We start from the raw sequence: 11,283 nt of genomic DNA, 5'->3' as shown, positions 1-11,283 counted from the left end.
ATGAAATCCTTTATGGATTTTATGCCATAGTAATGTTCTTACCATCCTCCTATAAGCAGACTTTTGAGGAGGTATTTTATACAAAATTCTTCACTTTAAGGACGGAATTGCTTGGGCTAATACCGAAGACACTCAATGCTAGATTTGTCACATATTTGGCCATTGAAACCCCCTTGACTGAAGATTTTATGTCCAAAGAAGACAAGAAGCTTCGTATCAAATACCAAGAAGCTTTAGAGCATCTCTAGAGGAGAAAAGAAATCCTATAGTTGTGACCTCTAGCTTGCCATCGGAGCAACATGTCAAGGGACGACATGACTTAGGAGAGGGGGAATGTTAGTAGCAAACTGATAGTTATAGCCTAGCAGATTATCATGAGGCACCTTGTAACATTCCATGTTGTTTTTTCCACATTATTTTATGAAGTTGACAATTGGTCATTTGTCCACGCGTTATGTAATCTCTATTATTGCGGATGTAATCGTGAGTTATTAGTAATTATTGGTAATAAAGTTAGGGCTGCAAGCTTCCAGAACATTCAATTGCATAGGATATCTCTCTTCATTCCTAGCTATAAGGTGTTTCAAAAGATGATTTTGACATGTCAAAATTAAGGTTAGAGTCTAGTATCGCGATTTGCGACCTCATATTGTTGGATAACAAGAGACCATAGGATTGGTCACCCTGATTTTGTTAATCATTTTTATAAGTCTAGTTGCATTTGGACGCTGCTCGGCTATTGAAATGGTGAAGATTGACTAGCAGAGCCTTTGGTGACTTGGGAATCACTTGAGTGACGACGAAGATGGTTATTTGCATTGATACTGATTTTCAGGGATCTAACACGTCCTTATTCCCTCCAAGCACTAGTAGGATCTAGTACACCCCACATATAGACACAAATGTGAGGTTCTCTCTAATTTTACAATTAGCTTAGAATGGGTTGGAAAACTGCTTAACACTTCTTACCATTTAACACTGATAATCACTAGATACAAAAAACCTCTGCACTAGTAAGATGATAGGTTTATTGACTAGGATTATATCATCATGTTCAAGATTGTATCTTACACTGCCAAAAATGTATAGTTAACAAAGTAGGGAGCCTCAAGGAGAGAGCACTCCCAAATGGCAAATGGGAAAGTATCTCTATGGATTTCATAGTTGGTCTCCCGTCTATTATACAATGAAATGGATCTTGGTGACAATATACCAATTGACTATGTGTGAATTCATACCAACCAAGTACATAGTTAAGACTCTTGTATTAGCTCGGCCATTCATAGAAATTTTTATCGTCTATATATCGTTTATATGGTAAGTGACCATGATCCAAAGTTCAACAATTGTTTTTAGAGGGGTTCTTTTGTGAGATTGGGCCCACAAATGAAATAAAGTACATTCAATAACTAAAAGATGGATGGTCAAATTGAACGCGTCAACCAAATGCTTGAGAATATAGTAAGAGCATACGTGAGCACGAGGCAATTAGATTGGAAAGGTCATGTGCAAAATTTGGGATTCACTTATAGTACTATCAAGCATACGACTGCAAAATTTAGTAGATATAAGAAGTGTGTTAACAAGAAGCACTAATTACAAAACAATATACAAAATATTTGAAATTTGATAGGGCTCTCTATAGTGAACAATTTTCATACTCCAAAGTTTCCCTAATTGAAGCATGCCAAACCCACCAAAACACCAAAAGATTCATGCACGAAACTACAGATCTTAGGTCTTTGGTGGAAGTGCAAACTTTTGTGTGCATAAGCAAGGAGGCCAAAAAACAAATATGCTTTGATTACACTTCATGAAGGAGGAATGAGCTATTCAACCATGTCCTCTACCAATTCATGCTATAAAGAAAAGACAAGAATAGGCTGCAAAAGTTCACATGTAAAGGCTTTCCTGCTATTTTTTAAGAACCAGCATTCAATTGTGTGAACCAATATGATTTTTTGCCTTGCGAACACTAGCAATGGTGTAAATTATGGTGCAACTACAAAGCTCTTATAAATGTTTCTTCAATGCTTTATGTAAAGTGCAAGGAAGCTATACATATTGAAAGGCTTGAATTGGAGCTTATCTTCATACGCCCATCCATCCACAAGCACGCACACAACCAGATTGAGATAAGGGACAAAATTTTGGGTGGAGCTTTGCTCATTACAGTGTGAAGCTGGGGACGCAAGACCAGTAAATTTACTCCAATTTTATTGCACAATTCAATATTGCTTAATTTTCTCTAATAGCCATTTTAATAATTTACACTCATTGGCAAAATAATCAATGAAATTCAATGGTTTAGAAACAGTAAGGGGGATGGCTTAGTCAAGCAAACATGTCACGAGGCAAAAAACATCTTCTACAGCTGTGTTTTTCGTAGTACCCTGTAGAAATATCAGCAACACAAGAATGGAAATGCTTCTGTGTTCACCAAAGTGCTTTTCAATTCAAGCTCAAGACTGCCTTTCAATTCTAGTGAACCAAAGACTAGACTTACAAAAGCACAGGTACGCCACGATCATGACATGATGGTCAATTTTATGCATGCTTCTGTACGTTGATAATGCTTGCCATTTACCTGAGTATCTTCCTCACGATAATTGAACCATAGTCCACATTTGGACAAAGCAAAGGTACATGATGATCAAGGTAATCAAGACCACATTTGCTACAGGCAAACCACAAGGGCGAGGAATCCAACAAAGCCAAAGGCTGCCTACCTTCTTCAATCATGGCAAGTCTTCATTGGAAGCAGCGATGTTTGTATGTTATTCCCGAGTTTAACAACTGACAAACAAAACTTCACATTCACCTTTGGCAAAGCTTGCCAAAATGAGAACTAGACAGAGAATCTACCATACTTGACTCAATACAGCAGTGAGCTTACTGTTTTGTCCTTCGAGTAAGTCGCTTACTCCGAGTAGTAGCTGCTCCTTTTGCAGAGCTCAGCTGCCTTTTGATTTTCGATCCATCAATGCCTGATTCCCTTCCCTTTTCCTCCCACATATCACCACTACTTCTGGCAGCAACCAATTTTGGTGAAGCGTCTAGTATTGTGTTTGTTTTCTTGGTTTTGCCACCAACCTGCCTCTTGACCTTAACCTTTCCACATTGTAATTTCACATCAGTTTGTGATGGGCTGCTTTCTCGCAATTCAGTTTCTGAACTTGGTACCCTATAGCCATTTGTAGGCTGAGCTTTCATGTCCATTTTTCCTGATATAAAATTGCTGGTATCTTCCAGCATAGCATCTTCTTGAAGAAGAGGCTGTTCCTCAGTCTCCCCTGGTGACATTAATCGGGGCTGGTCATCAAATTCTGAAACACCAATTGACTCTTGTAACTCTAGCCCTTGACATTTTGGAGGGGATGGTGACCAGCAGCTTATTCCTAATCCAAATCCCACTGGCAAAGCATCAAATTTCATTGCTCTCTTCCTCTTGCCCTCTTCCTTCCTTTTCTTTTCTGATGAACCCTCAATCTTCCTACCAAGATTGGTTAGATCAGTAGCAGCCCAATCTTGACTATCCACACCCTTGATGGCCTTATAGCACTGTTGGTTTTCTGCATCTTCAGTTTCTTGAACAAGCTTTTGCTCTGAACTTGCCAAAGGCTGCGTATGCAGACAAAGAGAATTGGAAGTTTTCAGCTTCTTGGAATGTTGGGTACTTCCTAACATAGTCCTCTTTTTCCTGCTCCTTCCTTCAATTTGTGTGGTGTCATCCATAGCGATAGCATTACAAACATTCTTGATCTCCACGATGGAACCCACTTGAATCAGAGGCGTCCCCAAATTTGATTCCTCAGCGCCTGATCCTCCCTGCAAAGTTCTCTTTCTTGAGGCAGCTTCCTTTTCTTTCTGCTGTGTATCAGCATGATGTTTGTTGTCTCCGATGCTGGATTCATCATTGTTTGCCAGTACTGAGGGTATTCCCAAAACTGTGGCATACTCCATTTCATCCCCTCTTGTTGCAAGCAAGATCCCCTTTCTTGTGACAGGTTTTCTTCCTCTTGTGCGTGTTTGGCATTGCTGATTCTTGTCTCCATTGATGGACTCCTGAAGACCACCTTTTTCCAAAGACTTCAGGTTTGTTTCGACATTGCGACTGCTCTCAATTTCAGCACTCTCTGTAACTGAAGCACTCTCCACTTCATCCCCTTTCATTCTAGAGGAAACTATCTTTCTTGTGACAGTTTTTCTTCCTTTTTCCTGTGTTTGAGATTGAAGCCACTTGTTCACAGTAGAGAACTCTTGGACACCACCCTTTAATGCAGATTTACAGTCTAGTAGGAGGTTATGGTCCGTATTTCCTTCTTTGTCTACTTGTGCTCCTGACAAAGTCCTTTTCAGTAATGCAGCACTGCTTCCTTTCTGAGTTATAGAGGAAATGTTTTTTTCTGCATGCATGGATTGAGGAATGCTGCACACTTCCCTGGGCTCAACATCAACTGCATTGGGCAAACAAACTTTACCCCTCTGGGCTGCATTTGCCATAGCAATCTGCCTACTGCTGCGTTTGATTTCTTTCATAGTGGTTTCTTTGTTTTCTGATCCATCCACCAGCTTGTGGACTTGGCTGGACTTCTCATCAACAAATTCAGACGTCGGTGAGTCTTGTGCATTTCCTTCAGCTGCAGCCATTGGCAAGCCAGCGTACTCGTCAAGCATTTCTTGATCTTGGGGTGCGCCTGCCACCTTCTTGCTGACTCTTTTCTTTCTTTGATTATGAGCAGTGTGGGCAGAGTCCATTTTGGCATTCTTACTAATTAATATATTACTCTTTTTCTCCTGCTTGGTAGCTGTCACAGACTTTTTGTCTTCCAAAGCCTTCGATTTTGCTGCAGTTTCACCATTCTGCTCTTTAGGGGGCTTAGTTCTTGTCTGTAAAAGAAGGATATTCTCGCAAGGCATACCTACAACAGAGTTTTCATCAATCTGGTATTGTAGCGACTTCGGCCCTTGATGTCTTGTCCTCCCCATCCCTTTCATATAGAAGGTTGTTGGAGCAAATACAGCAGAGTCCTTATCAACATCGCTTTGAAGAGACTTCAGCTCTTGATCTCTCGTCCTCCTCCCCTTCACATGGGATGTTAATTCTTGAGCAAGTGTCAGTGTCTCTGCAGTTGAGCTTGCTGGGTCTTCCTTCGCTCTTTTGGCACTATCTGACAACAGTAATTGTGAAGAAGCATTCCTCTTCACTGCAGCTTTTGCCTTTGGTTTAGATGCTGTGGAAGATATTTTGTTGTTTGGATGGCTTGGACTTTGCTCATTGTAACAGACTAATTTTCTGGGGCGAGTTGAGATCCGCAAATTGAGGGCCTGATCCAGTTTAGGCTCTGGCACAGAATCAAGTCCTCCTTTTAACTTCAAGGAGCTTTGGACCATTTTCTGGGACACAGGTACGCAAAAGATGAGTCTAGCAAGCCTATTTCACAGAAAGGATGGACCTGCTTTACGCATTGTGACTGACTTACCACAGTAGTATTGGGAGCTTTAACGGGTAAAACTGTGGTTGATTGTCCAAGGGTTGAAACATTTGACCTCCTCCTGCTTGAACCTTGGCACAGACCAGGTGCCACCATTCCCTGTTGGGGCTGCTCTACCTGCTTGTGTTCATCAACTCCTGTTCGAGGTCTGTTAATGTCTTTGCCCACACTTCTCTTGTCTTGATTTTGTCTCACCATGCTTGCAAAGAGAAACAACAGTGATGGTTCAACATGGGCATAATTACAGTTTAACACAAAAAGGTGGAGCTTGCATATTCAACAACCAGTTTAACACAAATACTAAACCACCAAAAAGACTATCACAGAATGCTTGCTATCATTCACAAAGAATCAAATGAAACCAGCTGGCATTAGTATGAAAACATAGTCAAAAGCCCCACAACCTCACTTCACTCGCAAGGATAATGACAAAGATGGGTGAGTATTGGCATAATGTACAACACAAAGGTAAACCTTAATAACAGGACTAATAATTCTATCGGATTGCTTGGTAGTCAAGGTGATCCAGATCAAACCACCAGCAACAGGCCATGCTATACATTTGAAAGACCTACAGGTTGGGCAATGACCCTCACAAACATTATCTGCACAGAAAGAGAAATGTGCCGCAAAAAGATTTAGCTTCTTACAAGAGCAAAATGCGTTCCGCAAACATGAAAACAACATTTGGAGTTGCATTCAGGTGTGCGCTTCAGTTCGATTTGCAAGGACAGCTTTAAAAACATCGAGATGTATTTTCACATCACCAAGAACGTGTGCGTGTGTGTGTGCATGAGCGTGCAAGTGCATGTGCACGCACATTTCATGCCGAACATTGATAAACCCAAAACTATACATTTGAATGGATCTGTAGAAATGGTATCTCATAACTGAAGAACAGAAGCAAACGTACAGCTTCTGAAACTATTCAACGGCACGATGCCTATCCAGATTCTTGGTTGGTCAGACAAACTGATGTCAGCATTGATCCCTTCATGCATTTTCAAATACCGTCCCCTTTTGAAGAGTGAAGCGTGCAAAACAAACACACACACACACACACACACAGGCATCGGCATGCATGCCTGCGTGCATAGATCTGCGGAAAGAGAGGAAGCATACCCATGAGAGTCCTCGGTTGTAGAGGCGTTTCCATCAGGTCGGTGCTCATGTGTTACGGAAGTGCCCTTGCGCCTTGGAGGCATGGTATTGGAAGCCAAAGCAAGGAACAGGCTATGTCTTCGAAGGTTACTAGTCTGCCATGGCCGATAACATCTCACTTCTGGGAATCAAAACTCCTAGGGACTCGGAAGGTCATGGACTGATCACCTTGCAGCTGACGAGAACTTCTGCGGTCCGTGGCAAGGGGACGGCCCACTCAGCAATGCCCGTTGCGTCTCACAATTGCAACGGTCAAATTTTGACAAGAGAAGAATTTTAACACTGTGGAGGCCCCGCCTCGGGGGGCCTAAGAACAATGCCTATCATACGAAGTGTCCACTCTTTTTATCATAACTTTTTCATCCGAACTCCGATTTGGGTGATCTATAACTTCAATCGAAGAGCATGAAGTCCTCTACGCATTGATGTAAAGATAGAAATTTTCAGAGTTATGGAAGGCGTTTCTGTAGCAGCATTTTCGAAGTGAACAGGTTCAACAAAATTGATTCTCATCTCTTATTTTACATACAATGTCTTCCGACACTCGCAAGGGTTTTTCTTCTTCAACAAAGTCCATAACCATTGTGGAAAATGATCCAAAATCTCCTAAGTATGGAGATAGCAACACAACCACCCAACCAACGACATCGGAAACCATGATCATGGCGTACTTGGTATCATTACAAGAGACCGTAAACAAACAAGGCGAAGACTTACGAGCACTTGCAATGGAGAATGGCACACTAAGGGTACTTGTGGTTGAGAATGAGAATCTCAAGAGGACACTTGAGATGCAAACAACACGTTTGATGCAACTTGAAGAAAGAAGTTAAGGAATGTAAACGCTCTCTTGTGGACTTGAATGCTTTGAAGGAGCGGATGAGCAAAGTAGAGCATGACCATGTATTGAAAGAGGAGAAATTTGACACTATGAGCCGGGATGTATGCGACATGAAAAATGTATGCACAAACAAGTTTTGGGCTGATGTATGTGGTAGCAATGTGGTTTCTAATTCCTCACTCATGCAAGCTATGATTCAAACAAAGAATGTTGAGAATGTGGATGTGGAGGAGTTGAAGGAACGGGAGCGGCGTTCCAAGAACATTGTTATTCGTGGAATTCCCGAAGAGAAGTTAGAGACACCTCCTTCTCTTGCCATTGTTATTGAAGATTTCTTCAAAACCCACTTTGGCATGTCCTGAGTTATGGTCTATGAAGCACATAGAGTGGGGAAGCAAGGAGCTCCTCGCTCAGGAGAACGGCCAATTGTATGCACCATGCCGGATGAGACCAAGCGAAAGATTATCCTTGATAATAGTTGGATCTATTTGAGGGATACAAAATGTTTTGTATGTGAAGATCGCACTATTAAGCAACAAAATATGCGTCGCAAGGCATATGAGGAAAAGAATAATAAAAACAAGGAGATCTCTCATGAAGAAAATGTGTCCAAGGAGGAGGCAAGTCTCTCAAGAAAATAGGGATGCGTGACCTATGAGACCGAGTTACAATTGAAAATATGCTTTTGGAATTGTAATGGATACCCATGGAATGCGGGGGTTGGCATTGATGAACTAACAAGCAAAGCCGATGTTGTACTTCTTGTTGAAACTTGGGAGCATGATACACAAAGGATTAATGGCTTGGAGGATTACAATGTACATTCATTGATGTGGTCAAAGAATCTCAAGCAACGAAGAGGACAAGGAGGGTTAGCATGTATGGTTAAGAAAGGATTGGAAGATTTTGCATCAATTGTGAAAGATGACAAATACAAACGTTATGTATGGCTGAAAATTATGACACCAAAAAGAGCACCCATTTTTGTAGCCAGTTGCTACATTCCTCATCATGATTCTCCCTTTTATGCTTGCATGGATAGAGATCGACCATTTTCTGATTTGGAAGAGGACATTGCTTATTTCAAAGGTGAAGGTGATGTTATCGTATTTGGGGATATGAATGCTCGCACAAAAACATTGCAACATGATACTCAACAATTTGATATGCCATACATTTCAAGGGAGTTGGAGAAAGTTCACTTGTATGATCGTACTTCAATGGATGAGAAAGAGCCGGATCACTATGGAAAGTTACTTTTACACATGTGTAATAGCACGGGTATGCTCATTGCCAATGGTGTATCTTTGTGGAGTGGAACCAATGGATTTACATGTAGAAGACATAATGGGGATAGTGTGATTGACTATATGCTACTCTCTGAAGCCATCATGTATCGCATAAAGAGTTTTATGTTTGGTCAATGGACCCCGGAATCCGACCATCGCACCTTATGTATTGACCTTTCATGTGGAGAAGCAACTAAGCATGATAATCTCAGCCAAAGGAAAGAGAAGTTATCACTATGTATGGATTTCAAACGGGCACCAATGTACATTGAAATGGTTGAGCAAAAATTATGGATGACAAAGCTTCAATGTGATGCACCATTGGAAACTAAATGGGAAGCTTTCAAGAAAGCTATTTGTTCTTGTGCGGAAGAATGCTTTGCCATAAAGCATCTCCATGGTATCCACAAAGATAGATCACGCAAAAGGTGGTTTGATAAAGAATGTCAAGATGCTCGAAAGTCCTTGATAAAGCTTGATGCAACTATGGACAAAGACAACTATCAAAGTCATTTGCGTACATACAAGGCATTGATTCAAAAGAAGAGAAGAAGATGGGAAGTAAAGCAACAAGAATTTCAAGTCCAAGAAAAGGCACATGCATGTGGAAGATTTTGGAGAAACTTGAGAGGCAAGCGGGTTGAGAATTTTGGTAACTTGAGTCTAGTGGATATGTACACACATTGTAGGCAATTATATGAGCAAGAAAATACTGAAAAAATGCCATTTTATGGTTCACTCCCATGTATGCCGTCTTTTTTTACTATTGAGGATGTATGCGGTGGGCTTGAAAAGTTGGCCACTCGCAAAGCGGGAGATCTTCAAGGTATCAAGCCGGAGATGATCAAATGGACGGGAGATTTTACCCATGAGTGGATGTGTGATATGTTCAACCTTGCACTTCAACATGGTATGCCTTATGATTGGAGTACTAATTGGGTTAAGCCTTTGCATAAAGGAGGGGATGTAAAGAATGTAAGCAACTACCGGACTATAATGATTGGGTCTCTTATGGCAAAGTTGTTTGGGTGCATAATGGAAATGAAATTGAGTGATTGGGCTGAAGAGAATGACAAGCGTGCAATGGGACAAGCGGGTTTTCGTCGATGCCATAGCACCATTGATCATCTTGTCACCCTTCGTGTTCTCATGGAGGAAAGTCGGTTGAAAGGCAAGCGATTGTATTGTTGTTTTGTGGACTTTAAGAAAGCCTTTGATATGATTCCACGTAACAATTTGTGGAGAAGGATGGAAGAACTCCAAGTGCCAAGTGAGTTTATGCTTGCGGTTTTTCGAATCTATGAGAAAGTGATTTCTCAATTGCGCATGGGAAGAGAAATTTCAGAAATTTTTGTAAGCACTATTGGGGTTAAACAAGGATGTCCATTGTCACCAACTCTCTTTGGTCTATGCATCGATCAATTGGAACAAATGGTACTTGACTTTATGCAAGAAGAAGGCATTGAAGAGGTCACTATTTGCAATGCGGTAATCATGCTTTTGTTGTATGCGGATGATGTAGTGCTTCTAGCACACACTTTAGAAGATGCACAAAAACTTATGGTTGCCCTTGAGAACTTTTGCTTGCATAGTGGGCTGATTGTAAATGAATCCAAAACAAAGGTTATGCTTGTGAAAACCAACCATAAGGAGAAGCCATGCATTATGTACAACAACGAGACACTTGAAGTTGTTGAGAGCTTTAAGTACCTTGGCCTTGAGGTTCCATCCAATCACAAGTGGCATGAATGTGCTATGCATCGTTTGGAAGCGGGAAAGAGAGCATATTATGCATTTGAGAACATGTGTAATGCGGGAAACATCAAGTGTTGGGTTCTCAAGAAGTATCTTTTTGATGCATTGGTGACACCGGTTCTTCTTTATGGAGTTGAAGTGTGGGGCGGGAGCATCTCAAATTCTACTTGGAAAGAGTTTGAGAATGTCCAAAAGCGTTTTCTTACAAACTTTCTCCAAGTTAAGACACAAACACCATATATGCTCTTACTTCTTGAGTCGGGATCTCTTCCAATTGAGGTTATGGGCATGGAAAGGGTTGTGGAGTACATGATAAAGATGTGTCAAAACCCCTCACATCGACTTCCTACAATTGCATGGGAAGCAAGCAAAAAAGTTCAAAAGACGCATAAAAGCAAGATCTTGAGCACGGGATGGATGCAAGACATAAAGAAGTGGTTTGGGAGATGGGATGCATTACACTTGCTACATGATGCTTCAATTGACTCTCAAGTGAATGAAGCTTTTCTACAACGCCAATGTATTACGGCTTGGGAGAAATCCGGTGGGTCACGCTTCATACATTACACCACCTATATTGCCCCCAACTACAAAACCATGTTCTTCGCTGAGAGAGGAAACCGTACTCACACTTACATGCTTGAGCCTATTCCCTTGTCCGCGATACGCACTATCACAGCAATTCGGCTTAGCTCCCATTTCCTTCGATGCGAGATAGGGCGTTGGGGCAATGGAGAAGAGT

At 41.3% G+C, this 11,283-nt stretch overlaps 1 protein-coding gene across 1 annotated transcript; it reads right to left on the bottom strand.

The window, feature by feature from the left end:
- Nucleotides 1–2,606: 2,606 nt before the first annotated feature.
- On the bottom strand, nt 2,607–6,924 carry LOC147460652 (uncharacterized). Its single transcript, XM_086508380.1, has 4 exons — nt 6,618–6,924; nt 5,484–5,694; nt 2,897–5,397; nt 2,607–2,796 (listed from the first exon to the last, which is right to left on the bottom strand). Exons 1-4 carry the CDS (start codon nt 6,698–6,700, stop codon nt 2,790–2,792), a joined length of 2,802 nt encoding a protein of 933 aa, XP_086364506.1. The 5' UTR covers nt 6,701–6,924; the 3' UTR covers nt 2,607–2,789.
- Between the last annotated feature and the right edge of the window lie 4,359 nt (nt 6,925–11,283).

The sequence above is a fragment of the Adiantum capillus-veneris genome, chromosome 3 (assembly GCF_014529385.1).
Source record: "Adiantum capillus-veneris isolate H3 chromosome 3, ASM1452938v2, whole genome shotgun sequence".
In the NCBI taxonomy this organism is placed as follows: domain Eukaryota; kingdom Viridiplantae; phylum Streptophyta; class Polypodiopsida; order Polypodiales; family Pteridaceae; genus Adiantum; species Adiantum capillus-veneris.
The sequence above is the reverse complement of the archived record's forward strand: the minus strand, read 5'-3'. Positions and strand labels throughout refer to the sequence as shown.